This window comes from Mobula hypostoma, chromosome 3, assembly GCF_963921235.1.
Source record: "Mobula hypostoma chromosome 3, sMobHyp1.1, whole genome shotgun sequence".
Taxonomy (NCBI): domain Eukaryota; kingdom Metazoa; phylum Chordata; class Chondrichthyes; order Myliobatiformes; family Myliobatidae; genus Mobula; species Mobula hypostoma.
This window is the reverse complement of record NC_086099.1, coordinates 218,871,294-218,895,971: the sequence shown is the minus strand read 5'-3', so window position 1 is coordinate 218,895,971 and position 24,678 is coordinate 218,871,294. Positions and strand designations below refer to the sequence as shown.

Below are 24,678 nucleotides of genomic sequence, written 5' to 3'. Positions count from 1 at the left end.
AGGCTATCATGGCTTACAGTGGGGTCTGCATCAGCTGGTAAAATGGGCTGAAAAATGGCAGATGGTATTTAATGCATACATGCGAGGTTTTGCACTTTGGTAGGACCAACCAGGGGATGTCTTACACAGTGAATAGTAGGGGGCTGAGGAGTGTGGTAGAACAAAGAGATCTGGGAATACAGGTGTGTAATTCATTGAAAGTGGTGTCATAGGTAGATAGGGCCATAAAGAAAGATTTTGGTACATTGACCTTCATAAATTCATGTAGTGAGTACAGGAGATGGGATGTTACATTGAAGTTGCACCAGATATTGGTGAGGCCAAATTTAGAGTTTTTCATGCAGTTTTGGTAATCTACCTGCAGGAAAGATGTAAAGAAGATTGAAAGAGTGCAGGAAAAAATTACAAGGATGTTGCCGGGTGTGCAGGACCTGAGTTATAAGGAAAGATTGAATAGATTAGGACCGTATTCTTTAGAATTTAGACGATTGAGAGGAGATTTGTTAGAGGTATACAAAATTATGAGGGAATAGATAGGGTATATGCAAGCAGGCTTTTTCCACTGAGGTTGGTGGGACTACAACAAGAGCTCATGGCTTAAGGGTGAAAGGCAAAAAGTTTAAGAGAACGAGGGTAAACTTCACTCAGAGGATTGTGAGATTGTGGAATGAGCTGCTAGCACAAATGGTATATGTGAGCTTGATTTCAATGTTGAAGAGAAGTTTGGATAGGGACTGTACATGTATAGCAGGGATATGGGGCTATAGTCCCAGTGCATATCATTGGGAGTAGGCAGTTTTAATGGTATGGGCATGGACTAGATGGGCAAAGGGCCTGTTTCTATGCTGTACGTCTCTATGACTCTACGTCAAACAAGTTAATGTGCCTTAAGGAGTTATGGGAAAAGGCAGGTAGGTGGATCTGAGTCCAAGGCCAGATCAGCTATGATCTTATTGAAGGGCCTATTCACGCTCCTATTTCTTATGTTCTTAATAGCTACCACCCAGTGGCTTTGACATCCACCATCATGAAGTGCTTCAAAAGGTTAGTCATGCATGATTGACTCAAGCCTCTCAGACCACCTTGTCCCACTGCAATTTGTCTACCACTGAAACAGGTCTACAGCCAATACCATCTTCCTGGCTTTCAAATTTCGAAGTAATTTTATTATCAAAGTACATATATGTCACCACATACAACCTTGAGATACATTTTCTTGTGGGTATACTCAATAAGTCTTTAGAATATCATAATAGAATCAATGAAAAACCGTCCAACTCATGCATTCAAACATATCGCAGAAGACAACAAGCTATGCAAATACAAAAATAAGAAAGAAAAACAAACAATGAACATCAAGAACATGAGATGAAGTGTGAACATTTCAATGATGGGGCAAGTGAAGCTGAATGAAGTTACTCCCTTTGATTCAAGAGCCTTATGGTTGAGGTACTGTTTCTGAAGCTGGTGATGTGAATTCAGAGTACCTTCTTCCTGCTGGCAACAGGGAGAAGAGAGCATGTCCTGGGTGGTGGGGATCCGTGATGATGGATGCTGCTTTCCTGCGATATTGTTTCATACAGATGTGCTCAATGGTGGGGAGGGCTTCATGTGTGATGGGCTGGACTGTATTCACTACTTTTTGTAGGATTTTCCATTCACGGGCATTGGTGTTTCCACACTATGCTGTGATGCAGCCAGTCAATACACTTTCCACAACACAACTATAGAAGCTTGTCAAAGTTTTAGATGCCATGCTGAATCTCCGTAAACTCCTAACGAAATAGAGCAACACACACAAAATGCTGGAGGAACTCAGCAGGCCAATTTGACATTGTGGCCCCTGCCCATCCCCCACATGAGTCATCCTGTTGTCGGCCCCCAGACAACACATATTCCACTCTCCCCTCCTACCCCTCCTCACAGTCCCCCACCCTGCTCTCATGGCTATACCCCTTCCCCAGACGAAACCACCACGGTGGGCTTCACAGCTGAACAGGTGAGAAGACAGCTGAAACGTCTCAACCCAAGCAAGGCTGCGGGACCGGATGGTGTCATACCAGGGTGCTCAAAGCCTGTGCCCCTCAGCTATGTGGAGTACTTCGCCACGTATTCAATCTGAGACTGAGGCTCCGGAGGGTTCCTGTGCTGTGGAAGATGTCCTGCCTCGTCCCTGTGCCGAAGACGCCGCGCCCCAGCGGCCTCAATGACTACAGACCGGTGGCATTGACCTCCCACATCATGAAGACCTGGAGAGACTTGTTCTGGAGCTGCTCCGGCCTATGGTGAGGCCACACTTAGATCCCCTCCAGTTCGCCTACCAGCCCCGACTAGGAGTTGAGGATGCCATCGTCTACCTGCTGAACCATGTCTATGCCCACCTTGACAAGCCAGCGAGCACTGTGAAGGTCATGTTTTTTGACTTCTCCAGTGCATTCAACACCAACTGCCCTGCTCTGCTGGGGGAGAAGCTGACAGCGACGCAGGTGGATGCTCTCCTGGTGTCATGGATTCTTGATTACCTGACCGGCAGACCACAGTACATGTGCTTGCAACACTGTGTGTCCGACAGAGTGATCAGCAGCACCGGGGCTCCACAGGGGACTGTCTTGTCTCCATTTCTTTTCACCATTTACACCTTGGACTTCAACTACTGCACAGAATCTTGTCATCTTCAGAAGTTTTCTGATGACTCTGCCATAGTTGGATGCATCAGCAAGGGATATGAGGCTGAGTACAGGGCTACGGTAGGAAACTTTGTCACATGGTGTGAGCAGAATTATCTGCAGTTTAATGTGAAAAAGACTAAGGAGCTGGTGGTAGACCTGAGGAGAGCTAAGGTACCGGTGACCCCTGTTCCCATCCAGGGGGTCAGTGTGGACATGGTGGAGGATTACAAATACCTGGGGATACGAATTGACAATAAACTGGACTGGTCAAAGAACGCTGAGGCTGTCTACAAGAATGGTCAGAGCCGACTCTATTTCCTGAGGAGACTGAGGTCCTTTAACATCTGCTGGACGATGCTGAGGATGTTCTACGAGTCTGTGGTGGCCAGTGCTCTCATGTTTGCTGTTGTGTGCTGGGGCAGCAGGCTGAGAGTAGCAGACACCAACAGAATCAACAAACTCATTCGTAAGGCCAGTGATGTTGTGGGGATGGAACTGGACTCTCTCACGGTGGTGTCTGAAAAGAGGATGCTGTCTAAGTTGCATGCCATCTTGGACAATGTTTCCCATCTACTACATAATGTACTGGTTGGGCACAGGATTACATTCAGCCAGAGATTCATTCCACCGAGCTGCAACACAAAGCGTCATAGGAAGTCATTCCTGCCTGTGGGGATCAGAAATGGGAACCGAAGCATGGAATGCACGTGGAATTCCAGGGGGACCCAGTGTGAGGCTTCATTTACCACCAGTATGAGGTGTAAACTAGCAGAGTGAAACTTGCTCTGTCTGTTGGAGGTCGAGATTTTAAGCACAGACAAGGGTATCACCCGGGGACTAGTGAACAACCGACAGCTTCATCGGTTACCGACCCCCCAGTGGTGGGCACTTCATCTGGACTCCTCTTTGTTTGAGTTCCCACTGCCAGCTGTCGACCCCCATGCGACCCTGTGCTATGACCCTAGGGGGTGCGCCACCGAGGAAAGCCAATATTATGCACCCCTCGAGGGACAGAAGTTCCCAGTCGCAGTGTTTGGAGAGGTTAAAGGAAAAGAGGGCAGTGTATTACTGGCCGAAGTTCTGGGTTCCCTTTGGCGACAGACAGGACTGGTGGTTTCCCATACCACCGTTAGGGTTCACCCTGGGTTTAAGCCAAAGAGGCTAGAGTTGTATAGAGCTGCAACATTACCTCGTGGCTCTTGAATGTATACCCTGATTAATGAAGGCCAACATATTGTACGTTTTTTAACCACTTTATCAATTTGAGTGACAACTTTGAGGGATCTATGGATTTGGAACACAAGGTAATTATGTTTCACCACACTGCAAAGAATCCTGCCGTTTACTTTGTACTGCCTTCAGGTTTGACCTTCCAAAGAGAATGACTTCATACTTCTCCAGATTTGAACTCCATCTGCCATTTCTCAGTACAGCTCTGCTCTATTCTGCATCTGCATCCCTTTTCTCTACACTATCCACACCACCACCAATCTTTATGCAATCTGCAAACTTCCACTTCCTTATCCAAGTCATTTATAAAAATCATAAAGAGCAGGGGTCCAGAACAGATCCCTGTGGAACACCATTGATCCCTGACCTCCAAGTGGAATATGTTCCATCTACAACCACCCTCTGTCTTCTGTGGGCAAACCAATTCTGAATCCATGTGAGCTTTTATTCCACTCCTTCCATCCACCTTATCCAGATGAAATGTCTTGACCTGTGCTGTCAACTGCCCATTTCCCTCCATAAATGTCGCTTGACCTGCTGAGTTCCTCCAACTTTTTGTGTGTTGCTCCAGATTCTGAGATATGAAATTGCTTGAGTCTGCAAACCTAAGTCACAATATCTGAATGAATGGTGGAGACAAAGACTCTCACAACAGTTAAAGACACATCTAGATGAGCACTTGAATTGTCAGACAGTAGAAGGTACAGTCCAAGGACTGGTAAATGCGATTTGTATGGATTGATACTTCCTGTGAGCATGGAGTTGGTGGGCCAAAGGACCTTTCCATTTTTTATGACTATAATTTCTGCTCTCCTTTAACTTTGGTCTCTTCTTACCAAATCCAGCAGTGTGAAGTCATGCTCTTAAAACTGAAAATAACTGCAGATACTAGAAACCTGAAATTGATACAAGATTCTTCTATAAATGAAACTGTTTCTTTGAACTTTTAAGGTTTTAAGGCAGTCTTAGAATGAGAACACCATTTCTTGTAGCAGTGACCTCAAAAGTGTGTGAGGAATGTCCTGCTTGTGTTTAAGGAATTTGGATACAATATGTGGCAACCCTTGTCATTCTAGAATTTTCATGTAAAGTCATTAAAAGAATTTGAAAAAGTGGACTATTGAGACTAGAATATAAAGAAAATATCAACAGTTTATTTTAATCATTTATTTTTGCTGGTCAAGTACAATTATTAGTTAATCAGGCATCCCATCACCAATCACATTTTCCTCACTGCAACACTTTTTTGCTTTCTGCAGGGATGACTGTGATTTTTTTGTCTAGTCTCATCCATTCAGCTATTCTTCCCAGTCTCCAGCAACTTTCCCCTGTAACCATATGTGGTATCTCTTCAGCTCCTCAATCACCACCACCTGAGGATCTAAATGGACCATCTAAACGAGCCAGAGATTCATCTGCACCTGCTCCAAACTCATCTTCTGCACTTGGTGCTCTAGATCTGGCCTTCTCAACACTGGTGAGTCAAAGTACTGACAAAGCGACTATTTTGCACAGAACCTGTACTCTGGGTGCATGTCATTGCAATTCCCCTGCCCATTCTATCACCATCCTGTAGGATCTCGACCTTCTCTACTGCAACAATGAGGTCAAACACAAATTACACGGCAATCCATATTCCCTTCGGCCCATGATGTTATACCAACCATTTACCCTACTGTAAGATCAAGCTAACCCTTCCCTCCCACATAACCCCCTATATTTCTTTCATCGTGTGTCTATCTGAGAGTCTCTTAAATGTCTCTAATATATCTATCTCTATCACCATCTCTGGCAAGGTGTTTCACACATCCTGTATAAAATCTACTTCTACTCTATACTTTCCTCCAATCACCTTAAAATTAGGCCCCCTTGTATTAGCCACTTCCACCCTTGAAAAAGTCTCTAGCTGTCCATTCAATCTATGCCTGTTATCATTTTATACACTTCTATCAATATGTATATATCTCTTATTTCACTACCCATTGATTCCCCTCATATTCAGAAGTTTATCAATCATTTTTAAACTACCAGTGATTAGTGGTTTTGAGTTTTATGTGTTAACCTGGGTAAATAGAACGGGTGTATGCGGTTAGGGAAAAAAAAGTAACAAGCTGCTAAAACCTGAAGCGGTATCTGAACTGGACATCGTAAGTAGGCTGCATTATGCCAAAGCCCCAGCGATTATTGTCAATGGGCGGTATATCCTCCTCGGGATTCACCAGCTCGAAGTCAAAGTAGCAGAGCATGAGGAAAACAAACTGCTTTAGTTCGTTGGCGGCGAAGAAGCGACCGGGACACATACTGGCGCCAGCCCCCCACGGCATGTTGTAATACTTCAGCTTCTGGCCCCTCTTGTAGAAGTCCGTCTTCTTTGTCCCATCCGCGTTGAGGAACCGGTCGAACTGGAAGGAGTGCGGCCGCGGATGCACTTCCTGGTCCATCTGTGGCGAAAGGTGAGGGAAAACAGCCACCCGGTCCCCTTTCCGCAGCAAGTAACGCCGGCCGTCAGGCATGGACAGCTCAAAGTCCTCCATCACGGCCCTGGACAGTAGTGGAGCGGCGCACATACGCAGGCTCTCCTCCACGGCACTGTCCAGCACCGGAGTCTTCTGCAGCATATCCCGGGTCAGGTTGACCAGTGGTCCGTCCGCCGTCGCTCGCTGGCCGGTCTGCGCCAGCAGCTCGTCCACTTCGGCTCGCACCGCGTTCAAGGCTTTGGGACTACGGCAAAGGCTTAAGAGGAGCCAGAAAGCCGAGGGACCGGTGTTTCCCTGAGACGCCCAGAGCAGCAGGAACATGTAGCGGCTCTGCATATCCAACTGAACTCCTTGTTCATCCATCTGGCGCTGGCGCTCCGACACCCAGCCGCTGATCTGTTCCCGGTTTCTCACTTTCTGCACAGAGAGTAAGCTCCAGAACAGCCTCTTAAGCCTCTCGGCTTCCAGCTTCTCCTTGGGCGGGAGTACAGCGTAAGCGAGCCTGGGAAACAGTCGGTCGTATTTCCGGAACTCGTAGTAGAGTTGTTCCGAGTTTTCTCGGTCCAGTTTATTAGCACGGTCCTGATCTCCCTTGGTTGGTTCGTTACCGAACAGAGAGAGGTAGCCCGCCCTGAATACTATATTGTAGCAGTAATTAAACAGTCCATCTTGCTTCCATTCTCTGGTACAGTCCGCAGTCCTGTGAAGCATCAGTTTCTGTAGATTTATCATCATGGCTTGGGTCAGAACAACCAAACCGTCCCCCATGAGGTGTTTGTTACTTATTGCCTCCAGCAGTTTATGGTCATTTTGTTGCGCGTGATAACCGAATACCCTTGCAACCAACTCAGTTGCAAACTTTTCAAAGTCTAATTTCGATCTCGACGCCTTCATCACGGCTTCGTAGGATATCGGGTCCATCAGGAATGTAATGTAACAGCCGGCTAGCTGGACTGTGAAGATATCCCCATACTTTTTCTGCATCTCCTGCAGGAACTGCTCTGTGTTCCTTCGGAAGGACAGGACGTGGCCGAACCATGGCAGGTAGCCGGTATCCAGAGGCGGCTAGTTCGGTCCCCTCCTTCTCAAAGCGCCCAGGAAGTAAAGGAGGGCGACGAGAATGATTACCAGGCTCAAAAGAATAAACAGCACGTAAGACATGGTTTGGAAGAATCTGACTCCCCACACTACTGTTCTCAAACCCGTGGTGGTGTGGGAGGAGTTGTTAGCGTCAGATGACTGCGTCACTTCTCAAGTCAATTATTAACTCAGGAGCTGCTGCAATAGTTGGGAATGAACATGGAACAGAGAACAGTACACACTACACACAGGAACAGACCCTCTTGCCCACGATGTCCGTGTCCATCAAACTAATGCCATCTGGTCTCTATCGGTCCATTCCTTGACCACTCATATGCCCCTCTGAGTGCTTCTTCAACGCTACTATCTATCTAATTTGGTTACACCACCTCTGGGCCAGCAAGTTCCAGGCACCTCCCCCTCGTGTAAAAAACTTGCCAACATTAAAGGTATTAAATAAAAGCATGTTATCCTTGCACACTGCACAAATAAAAATGGCTTTTCAGAGATGGCAACATAGATTGATGAAGCCATCCTTATTAATGTTATCTGCATGGACCCCATTAAGGCCTTTAAAAGGTCTCATATGGAGAATTGGACAAACAGTTGAGAGACCATAACATGGAGAATAGAGGGAGTTAGAACATAGAACAGTACAACAGTGTACAGGCCCTTTGATCCATATTGTTGGTTTGAAAGTGGGAAGGGGAGGGGGAGATCCGAAATGATAGGAGAAGACAGGAGGGGGAGGGATGGAGCCAGGAGCTGGACAGTTGCCAGCGGGATGAAGGACCCGAGCGAGTTATATCTGGGGATCAGAAATGGGAACTGAAGCACGGAATGCACGTGGAATTCCAGGAGGACCCAGTGTGAGGCTTCATTTACAGCCACCACCAGTATGAGGTGTAAACTAGCAGAGTGAAACTTGCTCTGTCTGCTGGAGGTCGAGATTTTAAGCACAGACAAGGGTATCACCCTGGGACTACTGAACAACTGACAGCTTCATCGGTTACCGACCCCCCAGTGGTGGGCACTTAATCTGGACTCCTCTTTGTTTGAGTTCCCACTGCCAGCTGTCGACCCCCATGTGACCCTATGCTATGACCCTACGGGGTGCGCCACCGAGGAAAGCCAATATTATGCACCCCTCGAGGGACAGAAGTTCCCAGTCGCGGTGTTTGGAGAGGTTAAAGGAAAAGAGGGCAGTGTATTACTGGCCAAAGTTCTGGATTCCCTTTGGCGAGAGACAGGACTGGTGGTTTCCCATACCACCGTTAGGGTTCGCCCTGGGTTTAAGCCAAAGAGCCTAGGGTTCCTTGCCTACTTCCTGACGAAACAAACCTGCAGCACCAAGAGAGACTGGCAAGATTTGACTGCGGGCCAACTCCGATACTGAAAGGAGTCAAAGGTGAAGACGGGACATCTGGTAAAACACTCTTTTAATATTGACTGAACCCAAGAGGTTGTACCCCATTTCTGGGCAATTTCAGGCCATGAAGTCGGTCGCACCAACTGCACCGCCCCCACCCGTCCGGATCACCGTGAAAGAAGAACAGACTCTTCCATCCCTTCCGCAAAACCCCCTCAAGCGCGAGGCAACGTTTTATGAGGATGGAAGCTCTTTTGTGGATCCAGCAGGTAAACGATGTTCTAGCTATGTGATAAATGATGACAGTGAGGGAATTGAGCACATCTCCTTTCCAGAAGCTGTCTCCGCCCAGAAAGCTGACCTACTTGCTCTGACTCATGCCTGTATCCTAGCAACAGACCACTCAATCCACCACAGAACCAATTCTTTGTAGAAAACCTTAAAAAAAACGCAAAGTCATAAATGAAGATGACGTTGAAGAGGGATTCCACAACTATTTGGAACAAAATAAAAAGGGCCTGAATGAGGGCTTTTGTGGAGGAGCCAAAAATACAAGCCTAAGCTGGAATCCTCTTTGATTAACGTTTCGAATTTTAAAATGAAAAAGCCTGTGGAAAAGAAATCTCAAACAGATTAAAGTGTGGACTTTTACATTATGCCCGTTATGATCTGACTATGGAACTTTGGGGAGTCCTGACTTCCTCTGCCCCCCGACCCATTAGTAATGCTACCTTTGTAAACAACTTACTCACCGCTCTACAGCTACCTCGAGTTTTGGCTATTATTAGATGTGCAGCCCATACTGGGGAATCTGATGAGATATTTAAGAGTAATGCTTGGCTGGTGCAGCAGCAAAACGGACATCCTTGGACCCCACACTTTTAGTCCTCTCAGGAACCTGATAAGCTCCTATTACTCAAAATCTAAGGAGACGTATGCCAGATATGGGGGAAAATACATACGTTCAAAGGGGGACGCCCCTGAAGGAGAGCGCGAACTATGGTCCCAAATGGGTTGCCAGCTTGAACCTCAGACCAATTTATGGGTGACCCCTGTGGGATAGGTCTGTGTTTTTACTTATTTTGATAGATTGTGTAAATAATTGTACACACTTGGGAAAGGAGGGAATGGTTAATACATTATTACAATCTTGGTGACACCCTGATTTGCAGAAAGTGAGCCATGGCATGTTTAATTTGTAAAAAAAAAGAATGCTGGAAAAGGGATGCCTTGTGTTTCTGGAACTACCCCCTTGCCTGGTGGACCCTTTTCTTGTTTACAACTTGATTTTATAGAATTACCTAGAGTACATTGTTATAAGTATTGCTTAGTGATAGTAGATGTATTTAGAAGATGGATTGAAGCTGTTCCCACAACTAATAATACCGCTGTGACTGTTGTGAATATATTGCTAAAAAACAAATTCTTCACTGTGGACTTCCAGAAATGATATGCTCGGACAATAGACTGCATCTTGTTGCCAAAATAAATGAGGAAATTTGCAAGGAGTTGGCTATAAAACAACAGTTCCACTGCACCCATCATCCGAAAGCAGCCGGCATGGTGGAACGAGCCAATGGTACCTTGAAAGATAAGTTGGCCAAACTTGCACAAGAAACTGGATTGACCTGGTTGAAGGTTTTACCCTTAGCCCTATTCCATATGAGAATCACGCCATCGAGTAAGACGGCGGAAGATCATCTGCAGAAATTATCTAAGGGAAGCCTCTGAGAACCCCGTGGGACCCCGACCTTGTTTGCCGCTCCTCCCTCAGAGCTTACCTGCAAAATTAGATATGCATACCTTGGGGGAGGAGATGGGAAAATATTTATGCAAATTAACTAAAACTTTCCAAAGCTTGCATTTACAGGTATGACAGGCCTATCGGGAATTCAAAACCCAGCCTAAATGTGACTACCCCACAAAGTGAGCCAGGAGATTTTGTCCTGATCAAGAATTGGGATCCAGGGAAACTCGGACTTCGGTGGAGAGGACCACACTCGCCATGACTGATTCTAAATATTTCACAACAACCTAGAAAGGAGAAATCTTCGAAGTCAAAGCAGAATTCAGTAGTGAGAAGCAGGAGAAAAAGAAAGAAGCAGTGAAGAAGGGGATTACGCCAATGACCGGTGGCAAAGATGTCAGTGCCCTCTTTCCTGATGTCATAAACTATATGCAGATAGACGATTCGGAGTTGAAGAAGCTGGTGTACCTCTATCTAATGAACTATGCAAAGAGCCAACCAGATATGGCATTTATGGCTGTCAACACTTTTGTTAAGGACTGTGAAGATCCCAATCCATTTATCAGAGTGCTAGCCGTAAGAATAACAGGCTGCATCTGTGTGGATAAAATTAATGAGAATTTGTATGAGCCCCTGCGGAAAATGTCTAAAGGATGAAGACCCTTGTGTCCGAAAAACTGCTGCTGTCTGTGAAGCCACGCTACATGACATCAATGCACAGCTGGTAGAAGATCAGGGATTTCTGGACACTCTAAAGGATCTGATATCTGATTCTAATCCAATGATCGTTGCAAATGCTGTGGCTGCTCTGTCGGAGATTGCAGAACCTCATCCCAACAGCAACTTGTTAGACCTCAATTTTCAGACAATCAACAAGCTTTTAACAGCCTTAAATGAATGTACTGAATGGGGCCAGATATTTATCCTTGATTGTTTGGCCAATTATAGCCCAAAGGATGACCGAGAAGCTCAAGGCATCTGTGAGCGTGTGACGCCACGTTTTTCTCACGCCAACTCAGCTGTTCTCCTGTTGGCTCTAAAGGTTCTGATGAAATTCATGGAAATGCTTTCAAAGGACTTCGGTTACTATGGCACTTTGTTGAAGAAACTGGCTCCCCCACTGGTAACGCTGTTGTCTGCAGAACCAGAACTCCAACATCTTGCCCTCTGGAATATCAACCTCATTGCACAGAAAAGTTCTGAGAATCTTAACCATGAATTGAAGGTTTTCTTTGTAAAGGTATACGTGAAACTGGAATAACTGGATATTGTGATTTGATTGGCTTCTCAAGCCAACATTGCTCAGGTTTTGGCAGAATTGAAGGAGTATGCCACTGAAGTAGATGTTGACTTTGTACGAAAGGCTGTGCATGCAATTGGATGATGTGCAATCAAAGATGAGCAATCAGCAGAACGCTGCGTGAGTACGCTACTTGACCTCATTCAGACAAAAGTAAACTACGTCGTCCAAGAAGCTATTTTAGTAATAAAGGACATTTTCTGTAAATACCCAAACAAGTATGAAAGTGTTATTGCAACACTTTGTGAAAATCTGGACTCATTGGATGAACCAGAAGCAAGAGCAGCAATGATATGGATAGTTGGAGAGTGTGCCAAAAGAACTTGCAAAGCTGATGAGCTATCAGAGAGCTTCCTGCAAGCATTCCATGATGAGAGCACACGGGTTCAACTCCAACTTTTGACTGCTATTGTGAAATTATTTTTTTAAAAAAACGACTGAGACACAAGAGCTGGTGCAGCAAGTTCTAAGCTTTGCGACACAGGATTCTGACAACCTTGTCTTGAAAGACTGTGGCTATATATACTGGCGTCTACGTTCTACAGATCCAGTGGCAGCAAAAGAATGCACTGTGTAATGAATTGATCTGTATGAACAGTATCATGACAAGCTTTTCACTATCCTTTGGTATATGTGACTACTAGTAAGATGGCGGTAGGCTTGGTCACAGCACCCTCTCCGGGTCCAACAAATGGTGCAGATGCTTGTCTTAAATGGTCACAAGACCCTGTTGTACATTGGTAATACAAAATACTGCAAGTCTGGCTCATTGGTTGATTGGGGAGACAGATGGTGGGGGAGCATGAACCAGGCCCAAACGCCGCAGCGTTGCCTGTTACATCCACCCAGGGGAGGAGGCACTGGAGGCTCTGTGGGAGGGAACAGAGGCACAGCGGGTGCACTGGAATCTGTGCTGTATTGAGGCTGGCTTTCCCATCACTGCTGCTCTCCAGTGTTCGCCCGCTGGAAGACAACTGGATTGCTTTCATTTGCCAGTTATTAAAAAAAGTGGAAGGACGGGGTTCAGCAGGAGTTCACTGGTGATAAGTGAATTGCGATGAGGTGGGGGTGGAATTCTATGCATACGGGTAGAGGAGAGTGAGATTAGCACTTGAACCTGGAACATGATAGGTGGAAATGACAAAGGGCTGAAGATGATGCAATCTGATAGGAAAGGAAGGTCAAGAAAAAAAGCATTGGCTGTCCACTTTCTGTATGTCTCATTATCTTACGCACTTCTATCATCACCTCTCTTCATCCTTCGCTCCATAGAGAAAAGCCCTAGCTCACTCAACCTTTCTTCATAAGATATGTTCTCTAATCTAAACAGCATCCTGGTAAATCTCCTTGAACCCTCTCTAAAACTTCTACATCCTTCGTATAAAGAAGCAACAAATAAAGAATGTAATAATCCAAAGGTGGTCTAACTAGAGTTATATAGAGCTGCAACATTACCTCGTGGCTCTTGAACGTATACCCTGATTAATGAAGGCCAACATATTGTACATTTTTTAACCACTTTATCAATTTGAGTGACAACTTTGAGGGATCTATGGATTTGAAAACACAAGGTAATTATGTTTCACCACACTGCAAAGAATCCTGCCGTTTACTTTGTACTGCCTTCAAGTTTGACCTTTCAAAGAGAATGACTTCATACTTTTCCAGATTGAACTCCATCTGCCATTTCTCAGTCCAACTCTGCTCTACTCTGCATCTGCATCCCTTTTCTCTACACTATCCACACCACCACCAATCTTTATGCAATCTGCAAACTTCCACTTCCATATCCAAGTCGTTTATAAAACTCATAAAGAGCAGGGGTCCAGAACAGATCCCTGTGGAACACCATTGATCACTGACCTCCAAGTAGAATATGCTCCATCTGCAACCACCCTCTGTCTTCTGTGGGCAAACCAATTCCGAATCCATGTGAGCTTTTATTCCACTCCTTCCATCCACCTTATCCAGATGAAATGTCTTGAGCTGTGCTGTCAACTGCCCATTTCCCTCCATAGATGTCACTTGACCTGCTGAGTTCCTCCAACTTTTTGTGTGTTGCTCCAGATTCTGAGATATGAAATTGCTTGTGTCTGCAAACCTAAATCACAATATCTGAATGAATGGTGGAGACAGAGACTCTCACAACAGTTAAAGACACATCTAGATGAGCACTTGAATTGTCAGACAGTAGAAGGTACAGTCCAAGGACTGGTAAATGCGATTTGTATGGATTGATACTTCAAATGAGCATGGAATTGGTGGGCCAAAAGACCTTTCCGTTTTGTATGACTATAATTTCTGCTCTCATTTAACTTTGGTCTCTTCTTACCAAATCCAGCAGTGTGAAGTCATGCTCTTAAAAATCAAAATAACTGCAGATACTAGAAAACTGAATTTGATACAAGATTCTTCTATAAATGAAACTGTTTCTTTGAACTTTTATGGTTTTAAGGCAGTCTTAGAATGAGAACACCATTTCTTGTAGCAGTGACCTCAAAAGAGTGCGGGGAATGTCCTGCTTGCGGTTAAGGAATTTGGATACAATATGTGGCAACCTTGTTATTTTAGAATTCTCATGTAAAGTCATTAAAAGAATTTGAAAAAGTGGACTATTGAGACAAGAATATAAAGAAAATATCAATAGTTTATTTTAATCATTTATTTTTGCTGGTCAAGTACAATTATTAGTTAATCAGGCATCCCATCACCAATCACATTTTCCTCACTGCAACACTTTTTTGCTTTCTGCAGGGATGATTCTCTATGATTTCTTTGTCTGGTCTCATCCATTCAGCTACTCTTCCCAGTCTCCAGCAAATTTCCCTTGCAACCATATGTGGTATCTCTCCAGCTCCTCAATCACCACCACCTGAGGACCTAAATGGACCATCTAAATGAGCCAGAGATTCATCTGCACCTGCTCCAAACTCATCTTCTGCACTTGGTGCTCTAGATCTGGCCTTCTCAACACTGGTGAGTCAAAGTACTGACAAAACAACTATTTTGCACAGAACCTGTACTCTGGGTGCATGTCATTGCAATTCCCCTGCCCATTCGATCACCAACCTGTCGGATTTCGACCTTCTCTACTGCAACAATGAGGTCAAACATAAATTACATGGCACTCCATATTCCCTTTGGCCCATGATGTTATACCAACCATTTACCCCACTGTAAGATCAAGCTAACCCTTCCCTCCCACATAACCCTCTATTTTTCTTTCATCATGTGTCTATCTGAGAGTCTCTTAAATGTCTCTAATGTATCTATCTCTATCACCACCCCTGGCTAGGTGCTTCACACATCCTATATAAAATCTACTTCTACTCTATACTTTCCTCCAATCACCTTAAAATTAGGCCCCCTTGTATTAGCCATTTCCACCCTTGAAAAAGTCTCTAGCTGTCCATTCAATCTATGCCTCTTATCATTTTATACACTTCTATCAAGTCACCTCTCATCCTGCTTCATTCCAAAGAGAAAAGCTACTGCACATTACCTTAAGACTCTTGAACTCAGTCTCCCTTCTTAAAAATCCTATTATCTTGTGTGGAAACTTTGAGGGATCTATGGATCCCTCTGCTAATAATCCTGCTATTAACCCTCTACTCTGCCTTCAATTCAACCCTCAAGCTTTTCTGGATTGAACTCCATCTGCCACTTCTCAGCCAAGCTCTGCATCCTATCAAAGTCCCGTTGAAGTCTACAACAGCCTTCTACACTCTCCACAACACCTGCAACCTTCGTGGTATCTGCAAACTTACCATCCCACTGTTCCACTTCCTCAACCACGCCATTCATAAAATGATAAAGAGCATAGGTTCCAGAAAAAAATCCCTGTGAACACCACTGGTCACCAATCTCCAGGCAGAATATGTTTCATCTACTATCATCTGTGGGCATGCAAATTCTGAATCCAAGCAACTGAGTTTTCCTGGATTCCATTCCTCGTGATTCTCTGAATGAGCCTACCTTGGGGAATTTTGTCAAATGCCTGACTAAAATCCATATACAGCACATCCACTCCTCTTCCTTCATCAGCTTGTTTTGTCATTTCCCCAAGGAATTCAATCAGGTTGGTGAAGCATGACCTGCCCCTCACAAAGCAATGCTGACTATCCCTAATCAGACCATGCTTCTCCAAATGCTCATAAATCTTGCCTCTAATAATCCTCTCCAACAGTTTGCCCATCACTGACGTAATATTCACTAATCTATAATTTCTAGGATTATACCTACCTCCTTAATAACATTTGCCATCCTCCAGTCTTGTGGCACTACTCCTGTGGCTAGTGAGGACACAATTGTCATCACCAAAGACGTGGGAATCTCTTCTCTCACCTCCCATTCAGCCCTGAGGACTTATCTATCCTAATATTTCTCAAAGCTTCCAGCACACTCTCTTTCTTAACATCAACATATTCTAGCTTGTTTTACACTGACCTTATAAACATCAAGGTCCCTCTCATTGGTGGATACTCAAGCAAAGTATCCATTAAGGGATATCTACCTCCTCCAGCTCCAGGTATGTTTCCTCTTTTATCCCTGATCAGTCCTACCCTCACTCTTGTCATCCTCCTGTCCATTGTGTATGTGTAGTGCACCTTGGAGTTTTCCTTAATCCTACTCACCAAAGTCTTCTGATGTCCTGTTCTTCAGCACCTCCTTGGCTATCTTGTAATTTCTTAGAGCCCTGTCTCATTCTTGCCTCATAAACCTTAAGTATGCTACTTTCTTCCTCCTGATGACTGGATGTTTCACATTTCTTATCAACCATGGTTCCTTTGCTGTAGGGTCCTTTCCCTGCCTTAATGGGACAAACCTATTCAGAACCCCGTTAAATTGCTCCCTAAACAACCTCCATATTTCTGTTTCCCTGAGTACATCTGTTCCCAATTTCTGATCCTATGTTCTTGCCTAATAGCATCATAATTTTCCCTCCCCCAATTAAATACTTTCCTATACCATTTGCTTCTATCCATCTCCAAGGCTATCATAAAGACCAGGAAGTCATGGTCCCAATTTCCAAAATTCTCACTGTTACGTACCCCGTAACTGGGTTGCCAAACCAGCAGAAATGGGCCACTTAGTTAGAGTCTGGTTTAACAGAAGCTAATAAAGTTTTTATTAAAGAAATAAGTAACACAGTACTCTAAGCATAAGGATATAAATGCAACAGGTTAGCAATGGTAAAACACACATGTACACAGAACTAGGGTAATAGGAATCAACCAAGCTCTATCGCAGTCTAGGGGTAAAATGATCAGTCTCAAGTGACACAGAGTTCAGTTCAGCTTAGTACAGTTCGCAGTAACCGCTGTTGTGCCGTTGGAGGGAGAGAGAGAGATATGCAAATCTGATTCAGCAGATGTTCTTCGCAGTTGGCTTTTGGGCGGACCCTTTTTTATGTCTTCTGTGGTCACCGACTGTGACCCCTCCGCTCCGGATACGACCGTTCTTCCGCGGTAAACCCAGCACCCAGGTAAGGGCGGACACACACGCCAGGTTCCCGCCGATCATACCCTTTCACCCTGTGCATCTACGATCGGTTCCCACGACCAGACCTCCGAACTTCCACCAACTTGTGGGGGCACACCACTCTTCCAGGGTCTCGTTATCTCGTGATCTCGTGGTGTGTCATGCCTTAGCGAACCTGTTCTTTTTATCCCCCTGCTGGGGTATCGCCTGTCCATCAAACTTCAAACAGTTCAGGTTCAAAGCAACCGGTCTGTCAATACTCTGAACTGTGTCTCTTTTCGTTATCTCTCTCCTCTCTCATTAACATTTTGAACGTTTCTCCATTTGTCTCTCTTATCTCTCTCATCAGCATCAAACTTCTGATAACTAGGTTTGTCGTCACACCCCCATCCTTCAAAGGATTTTTACCGGGGTAAAAATTATAGGCATGAATACATTATTAGATACACACTAATATACAGGGTCATAGCTATTCGGCTAATACAGAGAACTTTAAGTTATCAACACCTTGACAGACAGTCAGCAATCACATTTTCCGTTCCTTTTATATGTGTTATTTTAATATCCTCTAAGACCAGGCTCCAACTTAGCAACCTTTTGTTTTTATCCTTCATAGTGGCCAAAAACACTAATGGGTTGTGATCAGTATAAATTCTCAGTGGTTTCCATCCCGGACGAATATAACAAAGGTCGTCCCACACAAACTTAGCATTCTTTAGCAAGAGCTTAGTAAGAGGGAGGGTAATATCCGCAGAGTTTTTGCAAAATTTCCAGTAGTACCCCACCATCCCCAAGAACCTTCTCAGGGCTCTCTTGTCTGTCGGGGTGGGGACTTCAGAGATAGCCCGCACCTTAGCCTGCATCGGTGCCAGATGCCCCTGTCCTACCACAAATCCCATACAAGTGACCTTCGCGTGGCTGAATTCACTTTTTGCGAGTTCACTGTCAGGCTGGCTTCAAACAGCTTTTTAAACAGCTCCTCTACTACCACAATGTGCCCCTCCCACATGTCACTCCAGACCACTAAATCTCCAATATACACTTCTGCATTCTTTAGCCCTTTTGTCACTGAATTAATCATCCTATAGGGGTGTTGCTTACTAGGCTGACCTGATGTGAAAACAACACCATGTCCCGGCTCTTTGCATCGCCTCGGGACATCCGGACATACGTGTGCATGCCGGTTAATTATCTTTCTCAGCGACTCACTCTGTTCGGGGGTTAAGTGAGAGAACTCATCAGCAAAGTTGGCCAAAACAATAGAGTTCTCCCATCTGGTCGGCACCATACTTATCTTTTCAAAATGGGTTTTCCCCTTATCAGGTGGCACCCTAGCCTCATTAATTTTTGTGATAACACCAACTAGGTTCGCACACCTATCGTGGCAAGCTGTTAGCATATCAATAGCCTGTAAGTGTGTTAGCTCACGTCTACAATAGTCAATAGCATCCTTCCTCCTGTGCAGCCAGTAAGACTCTTTCATGATTCTATCCACTGTCTTCCTGACCCCAAAATGTCCACTGTGGAGTATCTTGTGGGCCAGATTAAGAATCTCATCCCCATAAATTTTCAGCACCACCCCCATTCCTCATCTGCGGGCACGGTACTTGGTCTCCATTTCCTCCTTAGTACTCCCTCCTTCACATAATAGCCCACTGGCTCCCTTTTTAATTCTGCTTCGGAGAGAGCTGTCTTCGTCAAAACCATCAGCTCCTTGTCTCGCTCCTGTGCCTGTATAAATTCCTTCCTTGCTAATGATAAGTCTACCCCAGCTTCTGTTTCACTACATCCCTTCTTCTCACTTTCTAACCCCTCCTGGTACGAGGCTGGTAAAAACATCTCAGCTAAATCTACATTCGCTTTGGCAGCCTTTCTGGACATGCGCCAAGTCATTGCGCAAACGGGATAAACCTGTGAGTCCATGGGCGGGGCCTCAATGCTGGCAGGCTGGCTTGTCAGTTTTACTGCTGAGAACACATTTCCGCCGGCGAGGTCATTACCGAGTAAGACCTCCACGTCTACCATCGGTAATTCGGGCATCACCCCGATCGTGACCGGTCCGGAGATCAAGTTGCTCTTTAGATGTATCTGGTGCAAAGGTACTGCTTCAGTCCCTTTCCCAATGCCTTTTATCACCCTGCTCTCCCCAGTCTGGGTCTCTGAACTAAAGTCTAACACACTCTTTAAGATCAATGACTGACAAGCTCCAGTGTCTCTGCAGATCCATACTGGAACCGGGTTTAACCCCTCCTTCACCGACACCAATCCGGCTGAGATAAACTTCTCGCACCCTTCCTGAACTTTATCAGACCTCTTCTCCCCTAGCGGTTTGTTTGCCAGCTCAACAGCCAGTCGGAACCATCGTTTTTCCTTTCCCCATCTCCTTCTTTGGGGCAAAGCACCTGGACGCAAAGTGTCCGGCTTTCCCACAATTATAGCATACTACCCCAGGAACCTTCCTACCAAACTGCTCCCAGTCTTCCTTATCCTTCTCACTAGTCCCCAGCTTACTTTCTGACTTTTCTGGCAGACTCTCTCCGCCCTCTTGACTACCCTTCTGGGAGCTTTTACTCAGGGTAAACTTCGCTTTGTGCGTTAACGTGTTATTCATCAGCTAACCTAGCAGTTGCGGCTAAGGTTTCTGCCTTTTTCTCATCAAGATAGGGCCTCATACCTTCAGGGACACAACCTTTAAACTGCTCAATCAGTATTAGCTGTAGCAGTCTGTCATAATCCCCATTGACCCCTTTTGAGGCACACCAACGCTCACAATACATCTGCATCTTACGGGCAAACTCTAAATATGTGCGGCCCCACTGCTTCCTCGCATTCCGGAACCTCTGCCGGTATGCCTCCGGGACCAACTCATAAATCCTGAGTATCGCCTCTTTCACCACATCATACCTCTGGGCATCTTCTGCGGACAATGCCGAGTAAGCTTGTTGAGCTTTTCCTTTTAGTACACTCTGAAGCAAAACAGCCCATTTATCCCTTGGCCAGTCCTGGCTTGCAGCGACTTTTTCAAAATGTAGAAAGTACCGATCAACATCGGCCTCCTCAAATGGGGGAACCAGCCTAACCTGCTGGGTCGCCCTGAACCCTCCACCTTGGTTCGGCATGGGTCCCTGCACTAGTGTCATCCTTAACTTCTCCAGCTCAAATTCCCTTTCCCTCTGTTTCTCTCTCTCTTCTCGTTCTGACTGCCGGTCCCTCTCTTCTCGGTCCAGCTGCCTGTCCCTCTCTTCTCATTCCAGCTGTTTTACCTGGAACTTGTGCTCGAGTCTCAATTTTTCCATTTGCAGCTGTACTGCTTCTCCACCAGGTTTGCCCATAGATACCACCTCCAGCTCCCCTTGGGGAAACACACCTTTAGATACATAATGCTCTATGATAGCTCTGTGCATCTCCGCTCTCCTCATTCTCAACTTCCCCTTAAAAGGATTCAACCGTTTGGCCACAGTTGCCAATTCTGATTTCCTGGCATCCTCTAATGCCTCCAAGGTTGGCGCCTTTAGAAATTCCTCAATCTCCATTTCTGCTGTTTGCCCTTTCTTTCTTTCGGTAATTTTAACCCAATCAATTTACCCAGTCCCAAATTTGGTGTTCAAAATCGCGGACGAGATCCCCACTTATGTTACGTACCCCGTAACTGGGTTGCCAAACCAGCAGAGATGGACCATTTAGTTGGAGTCTGGTTTAACAGAAGCTAATAAAGTTTTTTATTAAAGAAATAAGTAACACAGTACTCTAAGCGTAAGGATATAAATGCAACAGGTTAGCAATGATAAAACACACATGTACACAGAACTAGGGTAATAGGAATCAACCAAGCTCTATCGCAGTCTAGGGGTAAAATGATCAGTCTCAAGTGACGCAGAGTTCAGTTCAGCTTAGTACAGTTCGCAGTAATCGCTGTTGTGCCATTGGAGAGAGAGAGACAGAGATATGCAAATCTGATTCAGCAGATGTTCTTCGCAGTTGGCTTTTGGGTGGACCCTTTTTTATGTCTTCTGTGGTCACCGACTGTGACCCCTCTGCTCCGGATACAACCATTCTTCCGCGGTGAACCCGGCACCCAGGCAAGGGCGGACACACACACCAGGTTCCCGCCGATCGTACCCTTTCACCCTGTGCGTCTATGGTCGGTTCCCGCGACCAGACCTCCAAACTCCCACCAACCTGTGGGGGCACACCGCTCTTCCAGGGTCTCATTATCTTGTGATCTCATGGTGTGTCATGCCTTAGTGAACCTGTTCTATTTATCTCCCTGCTGGGGTATCGCCTGTCCATCAAACTTCAAACAGTTCAGGTTCAAAGCAACCGGTCTGTCAATACTCGGAATTGTGTCTCTTTTCGTTATCTCTCTCCTCTCTCATTAACATTTTGAACGTTTCTCCATTTGTCTCTCTTATCTCTCTCATCAGCATCAATCTTCCGATAACTTGGTTTGTCGTCACATCACCTACAGAGAGATCTGACATCAAACCAAGTTATTGCCTAGTGCCAGATCCAGTAGGGCATCTCCTCTAGTGGCTTGACTATACGGCTAACAAATTCTGTCCTATCTACAACTTTTGCATTAAGGAGGTGCCAATCAATATTAGGGAAGATAACAACCTTATTATGTGTGTGCCCCAATCTGCCTATCAGCGTCTCTGTTGCTATTAGTTTATAGAATACTCTTAATAGAGTGCTCCCTAAACAACAGGAATTCTGCAGATGCTGGAAATTCAAGCAACACACATCCTGACGAAGGGTCTCGTCCTGACGAAGGGAGTCGGCCTGAAACGTCGACTGTACCTCTTCCTAGAGATGCTGCCTGGCCTGCTGCGTTCACCAGCAACTTTGAAGAGTGCTCTCTATCTCTACCCGTTTCTGACTTCCACCCACACAGATTCAGTAGACAATCCCTCCAGAACTCACTCCTCTCTGCAGCTGTGATATTATCCCTGATTAGCAATACCGCTTTTACCTCCCTCGCTTGTCCCTTTTGAAACATCGAAACCCCGGAACATCCAGCAGCCAATAGGTATGTATATCTTATTTCACTACCCATTGATTCCCCTCATATTCAGAAGTTTATCAATCATTTTTAAACTACCAGTGATTAGTGGTTTTGAGTTTTATGTGTTAACCTGGGTAAATAGAACGGGTGTATGCGTTTAGGGGAAAAAAAAGTAACAAGCTGCTAAAACCTGAAGCGGTATCTGAACTGGACATCGTAAGCAGGGTGTATTATGCCAAGGCCCCAGCGATTATTGTCAACGGGCGGTATATCTTCCTCGGCGTTCACCAGCTCGAAGTCGAAGTAGCAGAGCATGAGGAAAACAAACTGCTTTAGTTCGTTGGTGGCGAAAAAGCGACCGGGACACATACTGGCGCCAGCCCCCCACGGCATGTTGTAATACTTCAGCTTCTGGCCCTTCTTGTAGAAGTCCGTCTTCTTTGTCCCGTCCGCGTTGAGGAACCGGTCGAACTGGAAGGAGTGCGGCCGCGGATGCACTTCCTGGTCCATCTGTGGCGAAAGGTGAGGGAAAACAGCCACCCGGTCCCCTTTCCGCAGCAAGTAACGCCGGCCGTCAGGCATGGACAGCTCAAAGTCCTCCACCACGGCCCTGGACAGTAGAGGAGCGGCGTACATACGCAGGCTCTCCTCCACGGCACTGTCCAGCACCGGAGTCTTCTGCAGCATATCCCGGGTCAGGTTGACCAGTGGTCCGTCCGCCGTCGCTCGCTGGCCGGTCTGCGCCAGCAGCTCGTCCACTTCGGCTCGCACCGCGTTCAAGGCTTTGGGACTACGGCAAAGGCTTAAGAGGAGCCAGAAAGCCGAGGGACCGGTGTTTCCCTGAGACGCCCAGAGCAGCAGGAACATGTAGCGGCTCTGCATATCCAACTGAACTCCTTGTTCATCCATCTGGCGCTGGCGCACCGACACCCAGCCGCTGATTTGTTCCCGGTTTCTCACTTTCTGCACAGAGAGTAAGCTCCAGAACAGCCTCTTAAGCCTCTCGGCTTCCAGCTTCTCCTTGGGCGGGAGTACAGCGTAAGCGAGCCTGGGAAACAGTCGGTCGTATTTCCGGAACTCGTAGTAGAGTTGTTCCGAGTTTTCTCGGTCCAGTTTATTAGCACGGTCCTGATCTCCCTTGGTTGGTTCGTTACCGAACAGAGAGAGGTAGCCCGCCCTGAATACTATATTGTAGCAGTAATTAAACAGTCCATCTTGCTTCCATTCTCTGGTACAGTCCGCAGTCCTGTGAAGCATCAGTTTCTGTAGATTTATCATCATGGCTTGGGTCAGAACAACCAAACCGTCCCCCATGAGGTGTTTGTTACTTATTGCCCCCAGCAGCTTATGGTCATTTTGTTGGGCGTGATAACCGAATACCCTTGCAACCAACTCAATTGCAAACTTTTCAAAGTCTAATTTCGATCTCGACGCCTTCATCACGGCTCCGTAGGATATCGGGTCCATCAGGAATGTAATGTAACAGCCGGCTAGCTGGACTGTGAAGATATCCCCATACTTTTTCTGCATCTCCTGCAGGAATTGCTCTGTGTGCCTTCGGAATGACAGGACGTGGCCGAACCATGGCAGGTAGCCGGTATCCAGAGGCGGCTCGTTCGGTCCCCTCCTTCTCAAAGCGCCCAGGAAGTAAAGGAGGGCGACGAGAATGATTACCAGGCTCAAAAGAATAAACAGCACGTAAGACATGGTTTGGAAGAATCTGACTCCCCACACTACTGTTCTCAAACCCGTGGTGGTGTGGGAGGAGTTGTTAGCGTCAGATGACTGCGTCACTTCTCAAGTCAATTATTAACTCAGGAGCTGCTGCAATAGTTGGGAATGAACATGGAACAGAGAACAGTACACACTACACACAGGAACAGACCCTCTTGCCCACGATGTCCGTGTCCATCAAACTAATGCCATCTGGTCTCTATCGGTCCATTCCTTGACCACTCATATGCCCCTCTGAGTGCTTCTTCAACGCTACTATCTATCTAATTTGGTTACACCACCTCTGGGCCAGCAAGTTCCAGGCACCTCCCCCTCGTGTAAAAAACTTGCCAACATTAAAGGTATTAAATAAAAGCATGTTATCCTTGCACACTGCACAAATAAAAATGGCTTTTCAGAGATGGCAACATCGATTGATGAAGCCATCCTTATTAATGTTATCTGCATGGACCCCATTAAGGCCTTTAAAAGGTCTCATATGGAGAATTGGACAAACAGTTGAGAGACCATAACATGGAGAATAGAGGGAGTTAGAACATAGAACAGTACAACAGTGTACAGGGCCTTTGATCCATATTATTTGCTG

At 45.8% G+C, this 24,678-nt stretch overlaps 1 protein-coding gene and 2 pseudogenes across 1 annotated transcript; 1 reads left to right on the top strand and 2 right to left on the bottom strand.

The window, feature by feature from the left end:
• Nucleotides 1-5,033: 5,033 nt before the first annotated feature.
• On the bottom strand, nt 5,034-7,552 carry LOC134343666 (5-beta-cholestane-3-alpha,7-alpha-diol 12-alpha-hydroxylase-like; annotated as a pseudogene).
• Nucleotides 7,553-10,830: 3,278 nt separating this feature from the next.
• LOC134343781 (AP-1 complex subunit beta-1-like) lies at nt 10,831-12,449 on the top strand (annotated as a pseudogene).
• Nucleotides 12,450-14,546: 2,097 nt separating this feature from the next.
• LOC134344540 (5-beta-cholestane-3-alpha,7-alpha-diol 12-alpha-hydroxylase-like) lies at nt 14,547-24,169 on the bottom strand. Its single transcript, XM_063044516.1, has one exon. It carries the CDS (start codon nt 24,063-24,065, stop codon nt 22,542-22,544), a length of 1,524 nt encoding a protein of 507 aa, XP_062900586.1. The 5' UTR covers nt 24,066-24,169; the 3' UTR covers nt 14,547-22,541.
• Between the last annotated feature and the right edge of the window lie 509 nt (nt 24,170-24,678).